At 58.4% G+C, this 24,724-nt stretch overlaps 2 protein-coding genes and 1 long non-coding RNA gene across 12 annotated transcripts in view; 1 reads left to right on the forward strand and 2 right to left on the reverse strand.

The window, feature by feature from the left end:
- The window catches only part of NOL4L (nucleolar protein 4 like), an 86,179-nt gene extending 70,036 nt beyond the window's left edge, over positions 1 to 16,143 (forward strand). For 5 of the 7 annotated variants that reach the window (XM_034641412.1, XM_034641411.1, XM_034641413.1 and 2 more), the window contains 6 exons: positions 3,668 to 3,945; positions 5,940 to 6,125; positions 6,203 to 6,394; positions 6,603 to 6,725; positions 7,021 to 7,222; positions 11,466 to 16,143. In XM_034641412.1, the coding sequence (XP_034497303.1) occupies positions 3,668 to 3,945; positions 5,940 to 6,125; positions 6,203 to 6,394; positions 6,603 to 6,725; positions 7,021 to 7,222; positions 11,466 to 11,686 (1,202 nt within the window). In that variant the 3' untranslated portion in view covers positions 11,687 to 16,143. The remainder of the gene's footprint in view (positions 1 to 3,667; positions 3,946 to 5,939; positions 6,126 to 6,202; positions 6,395 to 6,602; positions 6,726 to 7,020; positions 7,223 to 11,465) is intronic. The other 2 variants (XR_004619855.1, XR_004619854.1) reach the window with 2 other exon arrangements.
- LOC117795721 lies at positions 1,303 to 2,918 on the reverse strand. The gene is made up of 3 exons (XR_004619856.1): positions 2,768 to 2,918; positions 1,590 to 1,671; positions 1,303 to 1,434 (listed from the first exon to the last, which is right to left on the reverse strand). It is a non-coding gene; the product is annotated as an uncharacterized LOC117795721 (long non-coding RNA).
- Positions 16,144 to 19,670: 3,527 nt separating the features above from the next.
- Positions 19,671 to 24,724, reverse strand: part of ASXL1 (ASXL transcriptional regulator 1) — a 74,958-nt gene continuing 69,904 nt past the window's right edge. For all 4 annotated transcript variants that reach the window (XM_034641770.1, XM_034641772.1, XM_034641771.1 and 1 more), the window contains one exon: positions 19,671 to 24,557. In XM_034641770.1, the coding sequence (XP_034497661.1) occupies positions 21,636 to 24,557 (2,922 nt within the window). In that variant the 3' untranslated portion in view covers positions 19,671 to 21,635. The remainder of the gene's footprint in view (positions 24,558 to 24,724) is intronic.

Below are 24,724 nucleotides of genomic sequence, written 5' to 3' on the forward strand. Positions count from 1 at the left end.
GGCATCTTCAAGGTTACACAGCCCACGTCCATCCCACTCCTCAGCCCGTCTGCATTCGAGGCCTCTCCGCTTGGCAGAAAGTGGACCCGAGCTGCTGGCAGTGCCACGAGCAGGCTGCGGGGCAGGCACGCGGTCGGCACACGGGCTGAGGGTGGCCCAAGCAGAGTGACCGGGGGTGGGGGGCACGCCTCTGGGGCTCTTCTGTCCCTCCGGCGATGGCTGTGTGCGGCTGGCTTTCCCCGCCCCGGCTGCCGTGGGGAGGCGGCAGAGCCTTGGCCTCTGGGGACAATGGAGCTCATGAACTGGGGCCACTGGGCAGCTCAGGGTTTGGGGTGGTTTGATTGTGTGTTTATTTGGGGGGATCTTTGTGGTAAATAGGTATAACACTAAAATTGCCATTTTAACTGGTTTTCAGTACACAGTTCAGCAGCATTAAGTCCATTAACAGTGTTGTGCGAGCGGCACCATTATTTCCAAAACACGGCTTTCATCACCCTAAAGAGAAACCCTACATCCACTGAGCAGTAGCTCCCGTGCCCACTCCCGCCAGCCCCGGGGAACTCTCCGAGGTTTTCTGTCTCTGGGAAAGTGCCCAGTCTAGACGCTGCATGGCAGCAGACTCGGTCAGTGTCCGTCCTCTTGTGACCGGCTTCTTTCACTCGGCGAGCTGTTTTCGCAGTCCTTCCGTGGTGTAGCAGGTGTCCGGACTTCATTCGTTTTTATGGCTGAACAACATTCCATTGCATGGATAGACCCCATTTTATTTTATCCATTTATTGGCAAAGTTTTTAAAAATGTAAACAATGTAAGTCAGTCATTAATAGTTTAAAGTCTGGATCTGTACATGATGGTGCAAATTTCCGGTTTCTTCTAAACATTTGGAACGCACGATCTGGCCTCCTGGCACCTCTCGGTCCCACCTGCCCAGCCACTTCCTCACTAGCCTAGGGCAGCCTCTGTGTCATGGGAAGGGCCGCCCTGCCTGGAGCCGGTGCCTGTGGCGGGCTGGCTGGGCCGCACTGCGGGGCCCGGGGCCAGGGAGTCGGCAGCAGCTCCAGGAGTCCCGGCTGCCCTGGGCTCCTGAGCTGCAAGGGGCCACGAGTAGGCCTGCCTCGCCTCCCCCCCGCTTCCCCGCCCCAAACCAGAGGTTTAGGGCAAGGGAGGTCCATACTCCCAGGAGGTAGGCTGGTCAGGGAGGCAGGCGGTTGGGGTGCCACGTCCGGGCCTGTGCAGGGGTGGGGCACTACAGGAGCCTGTGGGCCCGATGCCCATGCTGAGCGCTGGGATGTTGGCTCACTGTGTGCCAGGCATGGTGCCCTCGTAGTAACCCCTCCTCTTGGAGAAGACACAGCCCTCCAAGGTCAAGCAGCTGGCCTCCTGGAGGTGGTGCCAGGGTGCGAAGTCTCACCTGCACGGTGGGCTAAGAACAGGCACCTGCCAGAGCAAACAGGAGCTCACGTGATCATTAGTATGGGTGTCCAGCCTCGCCTTCCAGTGCCTCGGCTCCAGAAGACGCTCCTGACTTGTGTGGAGGCTTCTCCAGCAACAGGTCCTGCCCCGGCGGGAGGTGGGCCGCTGTCAGGACTCACCTGGGGCCGGGCTAAGGAGGTGTGCAGTATCCCCAGGAGCGATGGGCACACCGGCTTCGTCCGGGCTGTGGGTACCTCCTTCCTAGGGACAGTAGAGGAGGAGGCAGCATTGAGCCAGGCCTTGAAGGTAGACTGAAATGTTCTGAGCTGGAAGCAGCATGGCAGGCAGACAGCAGAGCCCAAGCAAAGGCCTGGAGACTTGAGGCCCCATGGTGGCCAGCAGAGTGGGACCCGGGCAGAAGTCACGGGACTAAGAACACAGCTGGCAGGAGTCTGGATATATTATTCTATATTATTCAGTGGGCTGTGAGCAACAGGAAGTTTATGGAGTGATGAAAAATGTGGGGTGGAGACCGGGGCGGGGGACTGAGGGGAGTGAGGGCAGCCACTGTCCTGTGGTTCAGTAATGTTCGACTGTCTCTCCATGAGGGCTGGCGCCTCGGTTGTCAGCGGGACTGTTTCCCAGCCTGGACCAGCCTGCAGTAGGTGCTCAGTAAATACTGCTGGGTAATTTGTTCATTCCACAACCGTCTAGATCGGTCGCTGGAGATACTGCCGGAGGAAAACCTGGCCCCTCTGTGATGGGGGGGGGGCGGCGGACGGGCGGATGGGCGGTGAGGGCCCAGAGGTTGCAGGGCCGAAGGCCAGGCCGGGGAACTCTGGGGTGTAGCCGAGCAAGCAGGGAAGCTGTGGGGCCGCTTTGAGCCGAGCCTGGAGCTGACCAGCAGGAGGATGCAGGGAGCGGTGGCCAGCCCAGAGGAAGAGGAGGAGGAGGGGCGGCCTGGCCCAGGGGACCTGCGGCAGTCGAGGGGGAGGGGTGCCACTTCACCGCGGCCTTTCCCATCCCCCTCTGCCCAGGGCTCGGCGGCTTGATGGGCAGCCCGGCCCCGCCCCCGGGCAGCCGGGAGGCCGGCGATTGGTTGGGGCCCTAGAGCCGCTCGGTCGCCATGGGGACGCTCTGGCGGTGCGCGTGCCCAATGCCCAGCCCGGGGACTAAATCTTCATAATCTGCTGGCTGGGAGAGTGGGGGTGGGGTCTTGCGCGACCCTGGCCTGGGGGAAGGGGCGGCCTGGGAGGCGGTCGGGGCTCCCTGTGGCTGCCCCTCCCCCAGCGACTCTGGGTGCTGGTGCCGAGCCGCCCGGGCACCTGGGCGCCACAAGGAACCACGCGGTCCTCACCTGACAGTGACCCCGGGAGCTCGAGTAGCTTTGGCTTCTGCCGTCTCAGCTGATCAAGCAGGAGGCTGGACCTGGAATGGGGAAAGGAGCCTGGAATTTTATCTGAAATTGTCTAGCCCCTTCGTTCAAGTTTGTCTCCCCGGATTCCCCAGGCAGTGTTGTGCTTTCCGCAGCAGGGGGCGCCCTCAGCAGAGCTTTGTTGGGCTGTCACCTCTGGACCCAGCGGCGATGGCCCATTGAGGTGCAGGGAATGCAGACCCCAGACCCTGCAGCCCTGGCTCTGGATGTCCAAGGCCACGTGGCCTGACACCGAAAGCGGCTGTGGGGGGCACACTGGCTGTGGGTAGGCTGCCAGGACTAGGCCCGGCCTGCTGGCAGCAGGAAGGAGCGGGTAACTGGGGGAGGGGGGAGCACAGTGAGGCATTATCCCTTTCTCCTTAGGCGGATGAAGGAAGTTGAGAGCCTGCTGTGGGGAAAGGGTGTGAAGGGGCAAGGCAGTGGTGAGTTAGAGGAAGGGGGGTGCTGGTCAGGCCCCAAGCGACCTCTGGGGTGTCCGAGGACCTCTGGCATGCTGCAGACTTGTCAGACTTGAGGCTGCAGCCACTCACTGTGTGGAGTGTGGAGTGCAGGAGACCACCATGCCCTGCACGCCTGACAGCCACTCCACCCCTGCTGGCCTGTTTTCTGGCAGAGGGACCCTGCCCGTACGTCAGGCGGGGACAGAGCTAGCCGCTTGGAGCCCCTAAAGGAGACAGCCGTGCTCACCTCCTGCCCAGAGATGCTGGTGAGGACAAGACAGGGCAAGTGTTCCCTGTGGCTGCCATGGCCACGATGCCCCGGGGAGCTTGAGGGGACCGTGGGTGCTGCGGTGGAGCCTCACCCCCAGGCCTCTTGTTCCAGATGACTCCTCCTCTGAGAGTGGCAGCGGCAATGGCTCCTCCACCCTGAACCCATCCACCTCGAGCAGCACGCAGGGTGACCCCGCCTTCCCCGAGATGAATGGCAACGGCGCCGTGGCCCCCATGGACTTCACCGCCAGCTCCGAAGATCAGCCCATCAACCTGTGCGACAAGCTCCCGCCGGGCACGGCGCTCGGCACGCCTTCCTACCCCTCTGATGGCTGCGGCACCGATGGACTGCGGAGCCGTGTCAAGTACGGGGTGAAGACCACCCCTGAGGTGTGTGGGGCTGTGGGCCCCCGGAGCCGTGAGCCCCCTTCCTGTGCATGTCAGGGTGGTGCAAGGCCGTCTGTGCCCAGAGCCACGGCCGAACGCGGAGGCTCTGGAATGAGATCGCACCGTGTGTGATCTCAGGCAAGGCCTTCCCTTCCCTGAGCCTGTGTCACCGCCTGTGAAGAGGGGTTGGCCTCGGCCTTAGCGGAGGTGGCAGGGGATGTGTGGCCTTGTTCCCCTCTACCCCAGAACAGAGTCTGCTGCAAATTACAGGAGCAAGGGGCCGCACTGAGCACAGAGGCCCCACCTTTCGTGGCTACTTTGCATGCCTGTCCCGGTTTTGCAGATGGTGCAGAGAAAGAATGAGGCCTCCGAAGCCCAGGGATGTTTGAAATTCAGTAGATCAGGCTGATGTGGGGTGTGCATGGGGGAAGGGTGGCCAATGCCAGTGCCCCCACCACCGAGCACTCCCCCCTGCCTTTCGGGACCTCCCCCTCGCTTCTGCAAGCCGCCTCTGGGCCACTAAGGTTTCCTGCAGTGCAGCCCTGGGCATGGGAACTCTTGAGAGAGTTTTCTCCTGCCAGGGCTGGGGGCCCAGAGGTGACTTCTTGGAGCCCTGTTACCCTGGGCTCCAGCCGTGTACCCTACACAGTCCTCCCCTGCCCTGGGCCGCCTGTTGCTGCAGAGGGTGTGGGGTGGGTGCCAGGGCTTGCCTCTGATGGAATGTCTCACGGGAAAGTTCTTTACAGATGAGTGGATGTTCAGCTGTCACTGTGTGTCTGAGCCCTGGCCACGGAGCAGGTGGCGGCCAGAGCATGGCCTTTCCCTCCTAAGTCCGAGCGTCAGGCCTAGCTGCTACCTGCACTGAGCAGAGAGCCGCAGAAGGGGAGTGTGCCACCATGACCTCAGGCCACATGTGTGGGCCACGGAAGTGAGACGGGGCATCGGTGCCGCCCACAGCTTGTGTCTTGCAGTTGCCGTCTCCTCTGGCCCTGGCAGAGGACTCGGCTAAGGAGCGGCTTGGGAATGTGACTTGCCCAAGGCCCAGGAGGTCTTCTGACTCTCCACGGCAAGTCTGGCATGATCCAGCAGGAGGCTGGAGGACCTAGGTGTCTCTGCCCCTTGTCAAGTCTGTGTATGGATCAAGAGCCAGGCACGAGGCCAGGGGCCCTGGGAGGGCCGATCCTTGTGGACGGTCACAGGAAGCCTGGTGGTGGCAGCTGCTGCGGGACTGGGCACTGGTCAGTGTCTGCCTTCATCCGTTTGTCCTTCAGCAAGAGCTGTGATCCCCAGAAGGGGTTTACTCTGGGAGGAGTGCCTGTGGTGGGAATAGACAGCAGGATCCCTTCTTCGCTGGTGGGCAAGCCCTGGTTCTCACTCCCCCTTTCTACACACACAGTCTGCGTGGGGGCTCACAGGGTCTCCCCGGGGGTGGCAGCAGACAGGAGAGCCCCAGCCCGGGATCTCCGGGAATGCACTCTAATGGACCTGTCGCCTTGGCTGGTTCCCTCTCCCAGCCCATCTGTTCCTCCTCCCTGACAGACAGCACACTCGCTGCTTGCGTGACAGCTCGGTTGCCAGCTCAGGGTGGCTGCCCCTTGGGGATCAGGGAGGAAAACCCCAAAGCCAGAACCAGTCTTGGCAGAACCAGAAGAGGCTGGCTGGCAGTGGGAACCCTTCCTGCGTCTGCCTGTCCCTTGCACTATGTGGCAGGTCCTGCCGTGGCCTCGGCTGCCAAGTACAGTGATGACACTTCTGCTCGGTGCCTGGTCCCCGGGCCTCTATTGGCACCGCTGCGGGCAGGCAGTCCTGGGAGGGATGGCGACACTGGCGCCTCCGATTCCTAAGAGAAGGGAGCAGGGAGGGGAGGCAACGCAGGACCTCGAAACTGTGGCTCGCGAGGCAGCCGGGTGTGCTCACCAACCCCGTCCCCAAGCTCACCGTGGCTGCCAGACCGACAGCGGGCCCGGTCTGACTCTCCGGCCCTTGCCCTCTCTCAGTCGCCCCCTTACAGCTCCGGGAGCTATGATTCCATCAAGACTGAGGTCAGCGGCTGCCCTGAGGACCTGACGGTGGGCCGGGCCCCCACAGCAGATGACGACGACGATGACCACGATGACCACGAGGACAACGACAAGATGAACGACTCTGAGGGCATGGACCCCGAGCGCCTCAAGGCCTTCAACGTGAGCACCGGCGAGGGACGGGCAGGGCGGGGGCCACAGCCACGGCCGGCCCTTGCCACAGCCTGTGTCTCCCACAGATGTTCGTGCGGCTCTTCGTGGACGAGAACTTGGACCGCATGGTGCCTATCTCCAAGCAGCCCAAGGAGAAGATCCAGGCCATCATCGAGTCCTGCAGCCGGCAGTTCCCCGAGTTCCAGGAGCGGGCCCGCAAGCGCATCCGCACGTACCTCAAGTCCTGCCGGCGCATGAAGAAGAACGGCATGGAGATGGTGAGCCCCTCCCGCCGGGCCCTGGCCAGACACTTCCCCTCCCTTCCTGCGATCCCAGACACACAGAGGAGGGAGCTGGGGCCCAGAAAGGTGACCCAACTCCAGAGATCGTGGGCCCAGAGCCCGCACCCCAGCCCTGTGCCAGCCGCCTCTCGGGCAGGGGTCTGGGGAAGCCCCAACACGGGCTCCGTCCCTGTTCTGCCTGCAGACCAGACCTACGCCTCCCCACCTGACCTCGGCCATGGCAGAAAACATCCTGGCAGCTGCCTGCGAGAGCGAGACGAGAAAAGCAGCCAAAAGGATGCGCCTGGAGATCTACCAGTCCTCCCAGGTACCTGCCCTCAGCAGCCCCGGGTGGCAGGCATGCCACAGACCCCCGGCCAGGCCAGGGGGGTCCTTGGGGTCAGAGGAGCCTCAGTGGGGTGGGTGTGCAGTCAGGAGCCCGGCACACAGGCCCTGCACACCTCCGCAGTGTGGCCTCGGCTGTTTTCAGCTAGGCAGGAACAGATCAGCTGTGGCCCACAGAGATATGAGCAGAGTCCCACAGGTCACAGCACTGGGTCCCAGGGACAAGGGTCAGGACTGCCACCCCTCTGGTTCCCTAGTGCTTTCCTCTCCCTCTGCAGGACGAGCCCATCGCCCTGGACAAGCAGCACTCCCGGGACTCCGCAGCCATCACCCACTCCACCTACTCACTGCCAGCCTCCTCCTACTCCCAGGACCCCGTGTACGTCAATGGCGGCCTCAACTACAGTTACCGCAGTTACGGGGCCTTGGGCAGCAACCTGCAGCCCCCTGCCTCCCTCCAAACAGGAAATCACAGTAATGGTGAGTGAGGAGGACCCAGGCTCCCTGGCTCCCTGACTAGAACCCAGGTCCTTGCGTGCAATACAGCCTCCAGGAAGGGGGGCAGGGCAGGCAGGGAAGCTGCCTCCCTCCCAGCACAGGGCCCTTCCCCATTTGATAGTCTTGACCAGGCCTTTGATGGGAAGGTGAGGAAAACTTCAGGCGGTTAAAACAAAAAGCCTACCGGTCCTTTCTCACTCCGAGGCGGCTTGCTCCGGAGCTCGAGTGGGTGCCCTGCCGGGCCTCTCCCTGCCTCCGCTTCCTGAGGGCCGCCGTGAGCCTGCCATTGCAGCCAAGGCCCTGCTCTGAGTTGAATCCTTTCCACACCCTGCTTTACCCACGACGACCAAGGCTCAGTGAGGTGGTTACTGGGAGTTGGTGGCAGAGCCAGCATCTAACCCAGGCGCGGCCCAGTTCTGCTGTGGCCTGGGGGGCCTGCCGAGTGGCTCTGGGCAGGTCACCGTCTTCTCCAGGCCTCAGCCCCGTGCCCCTGCGCTACAGAGCCCCATCTAGGTCACCAGGGGCCACAGCGAACCAACCATCTGTTCCCCCTACTCCAGCTTCTGAAGCTGGTGATTCCCTGGGTGCTCCCTGCAGTACTTCCCGGATGCCCTGATGCAGACGGGACGCAGCCCCGTATTGGGGAAATGGTCCCTGAAAAGACGCAGACCGCCCTGTGATGTTGCTGCCCTGAGTGGGAACTAGAGTGGGCCCCACTTGAGTCCAGGGTGGGGGGCAGTGGGGGAAGAGTAGGCTCTGCTGGTGGAGAGCAGCCTGGTGGCCTTGGGGAATGGACAGGGGGTGGGTGGGGTGACCTCAGGGCCTCTTGGGCCAGGCACTTGGGTTTTGTTCTGTGTGCAGTGGGAACCGCAGCAAAGCAGGGCTGTGAACTGCGCTCTGCCTGCCCCCGTGGTGAGATCTGAATGGGAAGGACAGGAGGCGGAAGTTATGTGCATGGAGGGTCATTCAAAGGTGAAGGGGTGAGGAGGAGCGCTGAGGGTGACCCCAAGTTGCTTCAGCAGGTTGGAAGAAGGTGCCACCCACAGGCCAGGAAAGTTTGGTTTGAGGTCTTGGCTGAACGTGCCTGCCAGTTTCCTCTCAAGCCCTTGTCCTTGGCTGCAGGAGACCCCTCACGTTCCTGGGCAGCAAGGGAGGGGTGGGGGGTGGGCCCCAGGGCCCCACCCACGGCAGAAAGCCCAGAGTGCCCTCCCGCTCACCTTGCCCTCTACCAGCAGGAAATGTGTGCAGGTCCCTGGAAGACTGCTGCCTGGGCTTAACTTCTCACCCTTCCTAATGCCTCTTAAGCTAAAATAAGAGGCTGCCTGGCCTTAATCCCCGAAGCCGGAGCCAGAGCGGCCGGCCGCAGCGAGAGGGGGACGGCTGTCCCAGAAGGGCTGCTTCTCTTCTAGGAAGAAGAGCCATCTGACAGCCCTGCCGAGCGCGGACCCTGTTAGAGTATCCAAAGATAGGTCCCAGGGCAGGGGTGGATACCCCTAGAGAGACATGGCGAGCCCAGGCTCGGTCCTTCCCAGGCCACAGGCGGCAGTGATCAGCCCCCACCCGGGGCCATGCAGCGTCTTTCTCAGGCCTGTCTCAGCCGCCCGGGGGAGGGCATTGGGCCTACCGCCCTCTGAGCCCTGTTCACACCTGTCAGAGAGGTCCAGCAGTGGCCAGCTCTCCCTTTGAGGGAGGCTCTGCCTCCCTGGGGCCTCTGTTCCCTTCTGTAAGCACCCTGCTTCCTTAGAGGTGGGTGGGGAGGTCACTGAGGCAGAGATCTGCTCATTCACCTCCCGGCCTGGGGCAGCGCATGTCCCGGGAGCACTGGCTTGGAGCCCAGCAGCTGGAGGAAGACCACCGGCAGCTGTCCCGTCCCACTGCCCTCCCCAGTAGCCGTCAGCCCTGTCAGCCATACCTTCGGGCGGTCAGCGGGAGATGCAACTGAGATTCCACGGAATCCGCTTGCCTGCCTTTCCTGGGGTTCTGGGCTACTTGCACCCACTCCTGCCCCTCCAGCAACCACACCTGAATGTCAGCACCAGAGCCCCCTGGGCACATGGCCCCAGAGCAGATAGGCTGCAGGAGATGGGACGGTCTCCAGGCCCTAGCTACCGTCCAAGAGGACAAGACGGGGATGGGGGAGAGAGGAACCCTGGGGCCAGGTCACAGCACCTGGGGCAGGGGGCTCCAGCCTCCCTCTGCTGTCGGGGAGCCACCCCTCCCCGCAACCCGGGGCCAGCCCCTTCAGCATCCAGGAGTCAGCAGAGGCACCCCTGCTCCTAGCTTGTCCCCGTAGCCCTTTGGCCACTAAGAGGGGGTCCACAGGCCGCTTGGCTGCTGTTTCCAGCCAAGTCACAGCCCGGCTCCTTCCTCCTGCGTTTCATGTTAACAGACTTAGCTGCTCCCTTGATTCTCAACTCCAAGGACATCCCTTAGCAAGCCGTTTCCAAGGCTTCCTCCTGGACGTCCAGGTGCTCTGGTTAGAGAGGAAACAGCCCCGGTGACAGATGGGCCCGGCTCAGACTCCAGCCTCCTTCCCCGTTCGGGGCCGCAGCAGCGGCAGTTAGTGGCAGGCATTTCCAGTTTGCCCCGGCGTGCTCCTTCCAGTCTAGAGGCCCCCAGTGACCACAGCTTGTCCATCTCTCTCTGTAGCGGCCCTGTAGATGCAGTAATGGGGGTGCTGGCCACGGGGTCGTGGGGAGATGGCTGACAAGCATCGACAGCCTCCTGCGCCTGCCCGCCAGGATAAGACAGCCCAGCGCGAGGCGGGACTGGGTGGCGGGCAGGCGCGGGGAGACGGGATGCTCCCGCTCCCACACCCCCAGATACGCTCTTTGGCTGTGTTCTGGCTCCACACCTTGAAAGAATGTTTCTAATTCCAGGAGCCTCCGTCTCTCCTGGGAGCCCATTCAGAAGCCCCAAAACCTGTCTGGAAGGCTGTTCCCCTTGGGCCTGGCTCAGCCCCCCGCAGCCTCCAGCGTTCCAACAGTTGCCTGTGGCATGGCAGAGCAGGCCTCGAATTTAGGCGAGCCTGATTCCCAAGCCGGCCATGAACCCGTGGAGCAGCTGGGGAAAGGCAAAGAGGAGACAGAGCCGGGTGGTCCCCCACCACACACACCCCTAGAATGTTTCGGAAGACTTAAGGCTCCTTTTTTGCTGCCGCCGTTCTGAGGGCGGAGGGGGCTTCTCCAGATAGCGCCCCTGGGTCCTGTCCACCCTGCCCCCTCATACCTGCCCCAGCACATTAACCTTCCCCTCGCCCAGCCACGGAAGACCTCCTCAGAGGTGCTGAGGGGGATTCCAGGGTGCCGTGGTTCATCAGAAACAGGCTTAGCACCCACAGCACCTTCCTCCAACCTGGTGCTCCCAGCCCATCCCCTGCAGGGTGCGGTCACCCTCCGGCTGGGCTAGCCGCAGCCTCTCCCACAGCCAGGCAGGGCACTTGGCCTTTCTCCTCCACCCGGACAGAAGCCCTTCCTTTGAGCACACACACCGGTGTTTCTTTTCCTGGTCTTTTGTGGCTCCACTCTGGACTCTAGGTCTTTCCACACACGCGTGCCTCTCAGGGTGTAAGGTGCCTGCTTACCTGCAGCGTCCTGAATACCTGCTCCCTGGACAGCCACCCCATCCGGGGACAGCTGGCACGCGGCCGTCTGTACGGCACAGGCGGATGCCGGTGGCCTTGCTCATGCGGTCAGGCCCGCACTTCCGCTCGGCTGCCGCCAGCTCCCGTGTGAGGCTCTGCTTTTCCACAGTGAGGACAGTCCGGGAGGTGCCTCTGCCGTGAGGCCTTCTGCTCACCTGGCGACCAGAGCTGGGATGTGCGCCTGTCAGGGGAGCGCGGTCTTCCCGAGGGTCCGCAGAAAGCTGCAGACATATGAGCAGGGCCAGGGAGCTCGAGGCTGAGCGCTTGCCCCAGGGAAGGCAGAAGCCCGCACGTTTGCCACGTTCACCACATGACCCAGGGCAACCCTCCGACCTCCGGGCCTCCCCAGCTTCCACCTGTGGACGATAAGGTCCCCTTCCTTGCAGGATCGCCCTGAGGGTTAACAGAGAACCCCACGTCTCATCTGCTGGTACGGGCCCCCTTCTAGGCACTAGGGTACAACTGTCGAGAGGCCCAAGCACCTGAGCCCCAGCAGGCCCCCAAGACGATGCACAGTGACGGCACCTCCCAGATGCCACGCGAGGTGCCGGCTCCCCTCCTCACTGCGCTCTCCCCCCACAGGGCCCACCGACCTCAGCATGAAAGGCGGGGCCGCCACGGCCTCCAGCACGCCCACGCCCACGCCCTCCAGCAACAGCACCAGCAGGACCATGCCCACCGCGCAGCTCAGCCCCACGGAGATCAGTGCGGTGCGGCAGCTCATCGCTGGCTACCGAGAGTCTGCCGCCTTCCTGCTGCGCTCCGCGGACGAACTGGAAAACCTCATTTTACAGCAGAACTGACCCCGCGGCACCTGGAGTGCACTACCCTAGAGAAGGAGGCTGTCCCGGCCCGGCTTCCTGCCTCGCCACTTGGTACATTTTGTTTTTTGAAAGAGGTGGGATCCAAAAGAGCTGTTTCTAGCCACACGCCAAGCACCTGCGACTTTGGGCACAAGGACACTTTTTTTTGGAATCTCACCCCACGGGTGCTCTGACCTGCTTGGAAGAGGCCAATGGGGCAGCTTTGGAAGGGCTGGGGCTCCCCTGACAAGGCGCTGGGGACGCAGCTCTATTTAGAATCATCTTCGTGGACCCTGATGTTAGAATCCCACCCCCAGATAATTACCTTTCAAGTCTTAGGTGAGCAGAATTGCATATTTATTGAGAAAAACAAAGTGGACCCTTTCTTCCTCCCCCCTTAGTAATTTATTTTTCTGAAAATGGATTCTTTTGTGTTTGTACAGATTGCCAGTCTGTGTCTGTCTGATCAGAAGGCTGTATCCCTGTGACCTAACATTCCATATCACTACACTGGCGCGGGCTGGGGGCCGGCAGGGCGGGGTGCGGAGGGGCGGGTGCCGGGCTGGCTGGCCTTCTGCGCGCCCAGCACCGCCAAGCCGGAGGACCTCATCCACACCCAATGCAAAGCAAAGACAAACAAAAATGGCTCCCCCACCCCCATTCCACAGAAGCCCCAGTCACATGGTCACCTGTATTCTACCTCACACTCCAGCATGGGCTTTTTCCAGGATGTGCCCCGAGCCCGTTCTGAACGGCTGTCTCCCGACTCCCCCACACAAGGTGTCTGCCTGGGAGGTAAGTCCAGAGGGGTGGCCAGGAGCTGGAGCCCAGAGAGGGCTGTGACCCTCCTAAGCAGCAGCTTGCAGCCCCCTGGCCCCAGCCCTCCTGGCTGCTTAACAGGACAGAGTGCGGGGGGTGGGGGGACAGCAGCTGGTCAGCAGGGCCCTCGCCCTCACCTGCCCCCAGGGGGCCGGGTCTGAATACTTCTCCACACAGGCCCAGGGCCCTCAGACACCTGCTGGGAAGGGCCTGTTTCTTCAGGGTAGGCCCCCAGCTGTCAGGCAGCCACCAAATAGGAAAAGCAGCTGCGAGCCCCTAGTTGGACTGCAGCTCCTGTCCTGTCCTCTGCCCCCGTGGTTGGAGTAAAGGGACTATCAACAGAAGTGGAGAAGCCCCTTGGGTTCTCCTAGGACCTGCCCTTCTGGAGGGGCCAGTCCTGGAAGAAACCTATAATCCCTGGAGTGTGAAAAAGGGCAAAAAGAAAAGGCTGGCCTGGTTTCCTTCCTCCCCAGTAGGCACTTCCTCTTGCTCAGTGCAATACCTACCAGTGCTGCTAAAACCAGGGACTCACCCAGACCTCAGAAGGCCCACAGGGCCTCTCCATGCAACACTCCGTAGCCATGACAGCAGCTCTCTGCTGCCCGCCCCTGCCCAGAGCTGGCAGAAGCCCTCTGTTGCCTTTCCTCCCTCAGAGCAAAGAGGCCCCAGGGGAGCCAGGGCCGTGTGGACCCTAGGCCGGCCACAGCCACTCGACCCCAGAGCAGGTACCCCTTCCCAAACCAGCTTTCTGCAGCTACCTGCCTTCCGGCACTATGGCGGACCACCCTCGAGGGGGCCAGGAAGGGGCTCCTGCACGATGCCCCACCCTGCCTGGCACCCACGCCCAAGCTGTGGGCCCTGGAGCCAGAGCTCTGAAAGGTAGGGTGCCCCACCCCGTGCTTACTTCCAGCCCCTCGTAGTTGGGGGTGGTCTTTCCTCTCTCAAGTGGCCTCCAACACCCCACCCAGCCACACCACCTCTGCCTTCCATCTGACCAATCTCCAGGCCTCTGGTCAGGGCCAGGACACCCGAGACTCCCCTTTAGCACAGCACAAGCTCCAGTGCCCAAGGCCTGTCCCCCACCCCAGCCATCCACACGTCCAGCCCCCACCTGCTCAGTGCTACTCCCGGACGTTTCAATTTGTGTAAATATTTATTTTTGTGTGTGAACAATACTACAAAGTAATCAGTAGGTCTTTTGCAAAATGTTACCCCAGGCAATTTGTGAGAATCTTAATGTTAAAAACTGGCAGAGACAATCGCCGCCTTAGAATTCTTGATACCAACTGCTAACTTGTCATTCCCTGTCCCGGAGACAGGCCCCAAGCCAGGCACGGAGGCAGTGCTTTCCTCACAGACCGGAGAGAGGAGGGCTGGGAGGGGCTGCTGCCACCACCCCACACGAGGGATTAGAGCTGAAGACCCGCCCAAGTTGCGGGGTGCCAAGTTGCGGGGTGCAGTGCCACTCTCCCGGGCTGACCACCTCAGCCTGCCTTAGCGCGCTGGTGTGACAGGAAGGCCACGCGGGCCGGGGCTCCCCGCGGCCCCCCGGGGACAGTGGATTCTGCCACGGTGACCCCGCCACCTGGGTGGGCTCCTTCTCTGGGAGGCTACACCCGAAGCCCTGGTGATGGCAGAAGCAGGAGCAAGTCGCTGTGTGGAAACAGGACTCCATTCGCTAGTTCAGTCAGGGAACTTGTTCTGTTTTACTTTTGTTTTCAAAGATGCAGCTTCAAGCCCTCCCCACTCCTCCTGACTTGGAGAGCACCGAAGAGCTGGTTCTGTGGGACCTAGCTCGCCGCTGTCCCACCCTCACCCTCACCCAGGGACTGCCTTCTCCCAAAGGGAGCTTCCGACGCCCTGCCTGCCCTGCAGCCACCCTGCCCCGCAGCCGTTTAAAATTCTCACGGAGGGCCTCAGGGCACAAATTCATCACTGGGGATCCTAAGCTAAGAGGTAACTCAAGACTAGAATACGCCAATTCCAGAGTCTTTGCAGGGAGCTAATTCCAGCAGAAGGGTAGAATCAGGAGAAATGGGAATTTGATCTTCGTGGTAGACATCCAGTAGACCAGCAATGGTGTGACCCATCTGAAATTCATTTTACCGCCACCTCCAGTACAGTTTATACCCAAGGACAGTGTTGAGGGGGAGGGGGACAGGAGGGGACTAGCAGGGTTTTCAAGGATTTCAAACAGGTGGAACCCGGCCATCCCTATTCCTAAGGGCCACTTAACGACTCCAGGGGTGGTTACAGGATTAACTACCAGTTCATTTTCAAAATGCTGCTTTGAACTCAGAGGGTTGATACTTTTAATTTGTAATTTTTTGTAAAACTTTTTACAAGATAGTAAAGTATTTCACCAGAATACCAGTTTCAATCCGTCCATGGTCTGATTTTTATATAATTTAGTGGTGCTTTAGAAACTTTGTTTTTGTTGTTTCTGAGCTAAACAGCTCAATCCTTTTTCGCCTGTATCTACCTAAGACCAATGTGAACCTTTGTATTTTTGCTCCTAATTTTGGACTCAGTGAAAGTGTACTGTTTACATGTACAGACGCCCCAGTCCCTGTGTGTTCTGCAAGACTCGCTCTGGAGGAGGAAGGTGCCCCTCACTAAGCTCACCTGCTTAGCAAAGCCACAAAACAAAAACCTCTCTTTTTACCTATGTTTCCACCTAAAAACAAAAACGAAAACCCTACACCACATAGAACTCAAGATTTGCTGAAAAATACTTTTCTAAGCTCAGAAAAATCTCCGTGTGGCAGATGACCCCTATGCCACTGGCGTGGTCCATTTGGAGCAGGGGGCAGAGCAGAGACCCCAGCAGCCAGGGGCGGGGGCGGGCACGTGCGGGGACTCTTGGAGTGTGTGAGCAGGACTTGCAGCAGAGCTGTGGGGCGGCGGAAGTCTCCCGACAGCCTGGCAGTGGGGAAGTCAAGATGACTCGTAGGACCTTCAGGGTCAAGCCACCCAGGATTTAGGGACAACCCAAGAGGCTGTCAGTCCTCTGGTATCATTTAGACCCGTTCTGGGAGAGCGCAAATTCCCTATCTGAGATGAGGTTTCAGGACGTCCCAGTGCAGAGGGTACAAGCACTCCTTCAGGGCTCCCCTGGAGGCAGCTCGTGCCGGAGGCCTCGCCTCTGCGGAGGGGCAGGGGCTCCAGACGGGAAGCATATGGCACTTAAGACAACCCGTGGGTGGCACCAACTTTTAAAGGTGACTCTTTATTACTTAATCAATGGCTACACCTCTAAATTATATTTTTACAGATATGCACCTATGCAACTTAACGTGGCTCTTCTAAGCAGGTGAGGACTTCCTCCTCAATGCTCTATAAAAATTGTGTTCTATATAGTGAGTTTTTTCCAGTAAATGTGGCTTAATATTTTAATTCTTAGAATGTGTCTTCTCTATGTGATGCAACTAAATTCTGTTTTGTTTGTGGAATGACTAGCACAGGCCAAGTCCCTCTCCCTCACTTAACAAAAGACCAATGAGCTGTTAATCGAGCTGTTATCTCCATGGTATTACTTGCTAAATGCACTGATTTCCTAAGTATGTGGGACCCTTTTTCTTTTGAATCTGTATATCATATATAAGACTGAATCTACTTAATAAACACTGAATAACAAACCGGATGCTTCATTCCCACCGTGTGCTCTCAGCAGCCCCGCCAGCTCTCTCTCTTCCCCGCAAATCTATCTGGGCAGCGCGGATCCGCCGTTCTGCTAGTAAACAGACCGCCTTTCCCGGCCGGCGCACTAGCCCCCCACGGAAAGCCCTTGGTCCACTTTCCTCAAACGAATAAGCCTATCATTTCTTTCGACACCTAGCCCATTAGAGAGAGAAGGAAACGAACCTTCACTGGCACTCATCGGGTGGCAGGCGCAGGCCGCACCTTCCCGGGGGTGCACAGCGGTCCCCCCGCAGACACACGCCCTCCCTGCTCCCCTGGCCCCACTGAAAGCAGGCTCGCACACACCGGCCCCTCAGTGTTGGCTTGGAAGACTGAGGTCCTGAACCTTCAGCACTTGATGTTCCATTGGACCCAAAACTCCCGAGCCCAGCTTGAGGGAAAAGGGCTGTTGACTTGTGCACAGACTTTTTCTCATCCTACATACATCATTTAGCTAAACCTTGAGGAAAACTTGCAGGAATGTGGCTGGGGGCAAACCCATCATGAGTTTAAAAACAATTCTGCAAGTTACAAGCATAAATGTTAGTTTTACTGTTAAAATTGTGTGTGTGTGTGTGTGTGTGTGTGTACAGATACACAGACACACATTACATGGCAGTTTTTTAAACATTTTTTGTAATGGCAAAAGAATCTTCTTAAAACTGAAATTCTGTACAATACCCAAATATATGAAATAGATAAAAAGACAGGGGCGATAGTTTGAAGCCACCACACCCAGGGAACCCAGTGTGGGGCCAAGGTTCCTAAGATCAGCAGGGACTGTAAAAGCCAAAGACAGCAGCGATGTACCTCTCTTCACACAACCTAGGGACCAAGGGCAGCAACGCCTCCATGACACCATGAGACGCCGTCCTAACCAAAACTACCACTGCTGAGAATCACCGAGGGACCACGACACTCCACAACCTGGGCCAAGGCATCCGGAGCCCAGCCCCACCGCACGCCACGCACACGCCACGCGCGCCGACGGCAAGAGCACTTACCTGCAGGTGAAGTGCTGCCGCTCCGCAGGACAAAGTCCCGGGGTCGAAGAGGAGGAGGAGGCATCGCTTAAGGACAGAGAAGCGTTGCTTGATCCCTGCCTGGCCTGGCTTCTTTACAGGGGGCCCCAGGGCCACTGTTGTCAACAGCGTACAGGACAACATCAAATAGGAATGCCCCCACAGAATAGTGACCTAAAATTGACTCAGTGACCAAACAGGCAAACCTCCCTTTACTCAGGGAGGGGAAGGGGAGAACACGCTGAGCGAAATCAATCAATCAGAGAAAGACAATTCTATAAGCTCACTCATGTGGAATTTAAGAAACAAAACAGAGGAGCATAGGGGAAGGGAGGGAAAAATAAGACCAAATCAGAGAGGGAGACAAACCATAAGAGACTCTTAACTCTAGGAAACACACTGCAGGTTGCTGGAGGGGATGGGGGTGGTGGGATGGGGTACCTGGGTGACGGGCATTACGGAGCCCATGTGATGTAATGAGCACTGTTTATGCAACTGATGAATCACTGAACTCTACCTCTGAAACGAATACACTATATGTTAATTAACTGAATTTAAATAAAAGTTAAAAAAAATAAAATTATGATGCACTAGGGAAGCCCAGTTTACCAGAGACCTAAGAATCCTTTGTAAAGTCCTCGCTCCCCTCCTCGATCTTTATATAAACCCAGATTTTATTAGGTTTATTACCAGTCAGGGGGCTCTGAAATGAGGGGTCTCAGCTGCCTAAGGAGCAGATGAGCCTTCTGAAATAGTTCGCACGACTTCCCGTGATGTGCATTGCTGGGAGAGGAAGTCCGGAGCTTCCGTCGGGCTCTCCAAGGAGTCTGTGTTCCCAGAAAGGTTAAGAGCCACTGCACAGAGAGCGCTCTCTGTCACTTTGATTTTCCTTACAGGGCTTTCGTCTACATCTTTTGGTAGTTAGTCCAGGCTTTCAGACTGATGCACGGAGACAAGAGGAAGCGTGGGAGCACTGTCAATGTTTGGTTTCAGGTCTTGGTCTCCAAGGTCACAAAGCGCACTCTCCCCATCAGTGTAGACGGGGCCCACACAGAAGCACAACACAGCCTGCACCACCTCCCCTCGGGAGGCAAGCGGGCAGACGCCCTGGTCCCCTGAGGCCCCTATCAAAAGCAGGCTCCTTTATCGAGCGCGCACACACACCCACACAGCCCTGTCAAGCAGGACCTGGCTCAAGAGCAGGATGGACCTGAAACAGTCATGATGCTCAGCAGGCCAATAAAACAACGTCCTTTCCATATTCTGAACATTAGTAGGGTTTCCTCGTCCTTTAGGTCATGAGTGAAACGGTCTCCCCTGCCAGGACTCAGTCTCTAAACTTAGGACGCGACAACTGGAGCGTGAGGCCGAGCGCCAGATGTCTAGTGAGAGGCTGCGCCACCCCTCAGTGCCACCGCTCAGCGCACGCGGCCCACTCCCCACAGCCGTTGTCTGGGCCAAGGGGCAGGCAGGTGGCAGGAGCCACACAGAGTTGCACTCCGAGCCAGGCAGCGACTGCCCTGACCAGGTGCGAGCTCGGTCTGGGGCGCCTTCACCATGCCAGACAAGTCTGCCAACTAGGAATTACTGTCCCCCGTCCAGGGACAGAAGCACGGGCCGGGAGCTGACTGGCCGGGGCCACGGAGCTGGGGGAAGCAGGGCCTGCCCGCAAGCCCCACTGCACCCCACCGCAGCCTGCTGCCTCCCTGACGAGCTCCCAGCCCTGGATCCTAACGCATCCTCAGCTCCCGAGGACAAGCCAACGGGGGCTGTGCCACAACGGCACCAGTACACACACAGCGTCACCACTAGGAGGCTGCCCAGTCACCGCAGAGCCACCTAAGCCGCTTCTCCAGCCGCACGTCCGGGCCCCAGGACCTACTGCGCCGCAGAGCGCCTCTCACCAGCTCACAGGGGCCGAGCAAACACACCCGTGTTCTCATTCAGCTGTACTTCCTGCGTGTTTTGTTTTAGTTCTGGCTTATTCCTACACTAGGGTAGTTTCTGCTAAGCCCAGAATCATGCATGTAAGTACTCCAGGTAGGTCTGGGGACTGCAGCCTGTCACCCTCAGGCCCACCACGCCAAGTATCTGGCCCCTCCCGGCTGCCTGCTGTGCAGAGAGGCACTCTTGTCGACAGGTTCCTCAAGGTCGGGACTGGTCACCACCCCCACAGATCACCAGCCATCAGGAATCCCTTGGGCAGTGTGTCTCCGTGGGCCAGCTGCAATAGGCACCCTCACCTCTCTCATGAGATTTCTGCTCCCAGTCCACACCGCCATGCCCAGGGTCTAAAGGTCACCAAAAGTGGCAAGTCGGGCCCTCAGCACTAACCTCACAGGAGAGCTTCCAGGCCGAGAACAGGGGCTCTGGAACCAAAGTGAAGCGAGCTGGCTTCTGTACTGCTGGCCTTCCTTCCCAGCCCAGCAGGGTGGCCACACAAGACGACTGAGACCACAAGCGCAGGCTGTACAGGTTTATTTTTCCAAAACCACAAGAGACATACAAGGGCAAAGCTTTCCCTAGACAGCCCCACGGACCAGACCAGTTTCCACCTGTAGCCTAGAGGCCACCAAAGGTCACGGCAGAAGAGGATCACACACACCCGGGCCTCTGCTCCCTGTCTTTGGTAAACAGACTCTGCAAGTTGACAACTCGGACTTGGCCAATACTGCATTGACATCACCACGTGACTGCCACCTCCTCACCCATGCTTCTGATAACAAAAATGCCACAGTGAATGAAATGGGGGTGGGGGAGAGGTCTTTCAGGTGAAACGAGACTTGCTGAGGTCACACCAATTTTCTACTTCACACAGAAGCACTCACACAGGGAGACCAAAGTCAAAAAGGAGGGCTCTCAACTCTGCAAAGAGTCGAAGTGTAAGAAATAAGGCAGGAAGCAAGGCGAGGGAAGACAACTACGGAGACGTCTATGTGCTGGAGGTGTGTGGGGAGCGAGGCGGGCAACAGGTGTGGCTGTTTCTTCCCCAACCTGCTGTCAAAAGTACATCAGATGGTCCCAGGTACTGCTGAAGGCGGGAACCCTGGAGCCCAATCTGGAAAGCCTGCTTGGGGCTGCCCAGGGCACTCACCCTTGACTCCAGGGCACTTAACACTGGTGGCGGCGATTTGTCACGTATGGTAGCGAGCGGCCAGTGGAAGGTCGGAAAAGATGAGACGTGAGGGGCGAGAGACACGTCTGCTCGGCAGAGCGCGGGCGGGCTGGCCGTGGCTCTGCAGGCCACGGCGGGTCCACCGGGTGACCAGGACAGGGCACTGGGCCATGCTGGCAGATCACAAGTCAGTCGCTCCACCATCCTGTCCGGCAGCACAGCACGTGGCAGCTCTGATACCGGCGGAGAGAAGCACACTACTTTAATGCGATGACGCCGGAGACGGATAATAAGGGAGACACTCGTGTTCTCTGTACAATACATCCATTTACAGAATGGGCCAGTACTGTGTACAACATATAAATACATGATAAAACATTAGAGGTGCATAGAGCATACTTACAGAAGCCAAAAAGTTCACTTTATACATCCAAGGATAAAGAGTTAAAAATATAAAAATAAGAAACACACACTGCTTTGAAATGTAAAATGACTTTCACATACACAGGTGCGTGGAGATGCCCACTCCCATCGAGTCCAAAGTGACAGGGAGGGTGTCAAGCAGAGGAATTCACCTGCCAAACTTCTGGACATCTGACTCACAAGGTCTACAGATGGCATTTTAAGAGGAAAGACAAGCCTATGCCCAGCCCCATGGTCCGAGCAAGTCTATTCAAGGTTCCAAAAGCTCCTGCGGGATAGTGCATGCACAGAGACAGGAAAAGTCCTAAATTTGCTTCGGCAACAGAACCAAAGGTCAAACTGGCTCCTGTCAACTGGCAAATGACTGAACTGTGACCCTGAGGTCAACAGGTGCTTGGGCCCCCTGGTGGGCACTGCTGGGAGTTACTTTAACCCTGTGCTGGCTTCCCCAGCCATCGGCTTCCCCCAGAGGGAGTAGCAGAAGGGAAGATGGCAGGGAGGGGGCAGTGGAAGACTGACATGCCTACTCAGTTCGGGTAGGTTAGTTCCCTTGATGGAGAACACAACCTTCTTTCTTCAGTTTCAAGTCCCTCTGGGTGTCAAGGCAGGCTCCCCACGCCACACCAGGCTCTGTCTGCATGAGAGCTCAAGCTGGCCAGCCGGCCTTGGGCAGCCCAATGAGTTGCCTGGCAGGAAACCCTTCCAGCAAGACCGGAAGGGCTGGTAAGTTGACAGAGGGGCTTTAGCACTATAAATTTTAGGGAGGGGCCAGAGTGCTCTTGCCTGGAGAAACAGAGTCTATTATATCAATGATATTCTGTATACAGATGTAAGATCATTATCAAAATACGCACACTAAATATACAACTTTTCCCATGGCCATAATTTATTATCTCACCACAAGGCACAATACACAGAGTTTTGAGGGTCCAATACAGTCATCGTGACAGAATGCACCACAGCCCTGACACATGATCATGGCTTTCAGGCTGCATGCACACTGGAGCGAGATGCTTTCCACCGTGCTGCTGTCGGTGAACATCTGCAAGGAAAGGGACGCGCTGTGGCTCGCACCAAAGTTTGCTCTGTGGCTCAGCTGCACCACACTTCCAGCAAGGCCTTTGGGAAAGGAGGGGGAGCTGGAGGAATAATTAAAGCTGGTGGAACTTAGGTGGAGTTTGGAAAGCTTCCCATAAAATGCCTGTTTGATATTGAGTTGGGAGGGGATGGAGGAAGGCTCCAGAGGCTGACCAGGCCCTTTCCCAGACTCTCGGGGCAATTTCCAGAAGGGCAGGTCAAGGACAAATGGCATCCCTTGCAAGTGATCCACTAGCTCCCGAGCACCAGGCCTGGTGGCATTTCTGTTCTCGGCATTTGCCTTGAGCGGACCGCCCCCAAAAATCTTCTCGTTCTTGACTCCGCCAACAGATCCAGGCGGTGGCTTTGGAGCCCAGTGCTCTCTGGCGGTCTGTACCCCACCGGACACAGAGTTTTTGCTTGGCCCCAACTTCCGACTGGGAAAACCAGGAGGGGCATCGGCCGGTAGTGGCATTGGCTCCACGGGTCTGGGGCGCTGAAGGGCTGTAGCCTCATTCCTGGGGCCAAAGAGCTTCTTCCCTTGGCCTCCAGCACTGTTCTGATCACCCAGGGCCCGACCTGTCTGATTGGGATCCAAGGAGATTGAGTTTGGAGATGAGAAACAAGGGGCTCTCGAGGTAGTGAGATTTCCCGGACTTCTGCCTGGGGCAGCATTTGAATTACCGCACTGGGACATGTCACGGGCTTCCTTCTGATCTTCCAAACTAGCAGGAGAGAACCGCTCTTTGGAATCCACTTCTTCCACTTTCCCAGAGGGAGCCGTCAGCTCTGTCCCTGGATAGAGGGAGTCTAGACTTGGGACTGTCTTGGAAATCTTCTGGGGTGCTCCAGGAGCCTGCGTGGGCTCCAGCCTGGCAAGACCAGTGCTTGCTTCACAGCTCTCAGGTACAAGAGGCTCCTTTGAAGCTCTTAAAGAACGGGGGCTGCTCTTGCCAACCGCAGAATGGTTTTCTGCCGAATCCTGCAAAGATCCCACTCCCAGGGAGCCGCCAAGGCTCTGCTCTTTCATAAGCGGGAGTCGTGGGGATTCAGGTTTGCTGGTGCCCTGGGCTGGAGGAAGAACCTTCTCTAGGGGCAAGCTGCCCTGCAGCAACTGCATCACGAGTGGGTCAGTGGCCTCCACTGAGGACCCAGGCCTGCCCAAAGACATGAGCCTCGGCTGGTACTCAGTGCTGGCCAGCAGCAGAGAATCTGGAATCTTTTGGGGGACTGCACATACACGAGACACCCAGCTTTGAGGAGCAGCCATGCTGTCTGTCCTTGTAACCAGACTCCGGTCAGCATTCACTTTGGAGAGTGAGGCAGAGTGGTTCCAATTGTGTTTCTCATCCGTGTCCGCCACCAAGGCTCTCTTCACCACGGTGGCCTCACTGGGGTCAGCCTCGCTGCTGTCCTCAGACAGGTGGCCTTCAAAGTCAGAAGCCGTGTCTGTGGACTCGCCATGAGGACTCAGTGCTTCAGAGTCTCCGTTGATTTTCAACTTTTCACCTTCCACCAGTTTGCGGTCACTGCCAGCACCGTCATCAGCGCACCCTTGAGATGGTACTGTCCAGAGCAAAGGGAAGTGGTTAGGGGGGTCTAACCCCTCCCCAGCTGTCAAATCCCCAAGTAACGCAGGAATGAGGGGGGCAGCTTTCTCCCACTCCTCCACGGCCTGGGGCTCAACAGATGGGACACGTTTCCTGGAGTCTGGTCCAGGCTGTCCCACTGCCTCATCCTTTGGCAGGCCGGGCACCCAAAGAGCAGCACCATCAGAAACGAGGACCTCAGTTGTCAAGTCTTCTTGTCTAGTAGCACTTTCCCTTGTGGGTGGGCATGAATCACCAAGTCCTAATTCCTCATCACACTGTCTATCCTGCAAGCAACCAGCCAATGGTTCAGTGGTGGAACTAGGAGTCACATTCACAGGATCCTTCATGGTGGGGTTACTGTCTCGGTCTAGAACCTGGCCAGGTCCTCCTTCCAATACAACATCCCCCACTGGAGACTGCACAGGACCACCCTCTGGAGGAAGAGAGGGTCCTCGATCCTCACCATCACTTTCCCACGAGGTGGTACGAGACTTATGTTCAGTTCTAACATCTAGATGCAACGTAGGCTGCTCAACTAATCTCTCCGGGGCTGGGGTTTGGGAGGACAGTGGGGGCAAAGCCTGGCATGGCTGGTCCCCAGTGGGAGCAATGGGGAGTTGGGAAGTATCCTTCAGCCCACTTGTGAGGACATCTGGAACCCTCTGCCGTGGGCAGCTCTCCTCCTTTCTGAGAGCAATCAGGTCCTCTCTCCTGGCTCTGGACAAGGCAGGCCCAGCCTGGATGTGCTCCCCATTCAGAGGACAAGGCGGCAGTAGTTGTGCTCGCTGTAGATCTGACGCACACTCTCCAGGGGTGCCCGGGGTTCCGCTGGGCTCAGGGTGGCCACAGGCCTCACCACCATCACCACTGCCGCCGCCTCTGCCACCTCCCTCATCGGTGGCCCCGCCGCCACCTCCACCCGGGCCACCCCCCCCTCCGATGGCAGTGGTGGCCGCCTCTCGATGGCAGTGGTGGCCTCTCGCCCCTCGGACTTGCAGAGCATGGGCTTTAATGTCTGCGAGGGTCCTGGCACCAGTCCAGCCCCGGCAGGAGGACTCCGTGATGGGGATGATGCGGGGGCATATCTGGTAAGTGGGCTGACCTTTAACCACCCAGGGTGGTTTGATACGTGAAAGTTGAATCTGCAAGAGAAGAAGTGGAAAACAGTTTTAATTGACTGGGTGATGTGACCTAGAAACTGTACAGCTAAACCAAGATTCTAGTAGGTTAGGGGGAGAATCAAATAATTTCCTTTAAAAACGAAATAATGGCGGTAAAATGGCCGTGACACCACACCATTCTGAGACGA

Source organism: Ailuropoda melanoleuca, chromosome 13 (assembly GCF_002007445.2).
Source record: "Ailuropoda melanoleuca isolate Jingjing chromosome 13, ASM200744v2, whole genome shotgun sequence".
Lineage (NCBI taxonomy): Eukaryota > Metazoa > Chordata > Mammalia > Carnivora > Ursidae > Ailuropoda > Ailuropoda melanoleuca.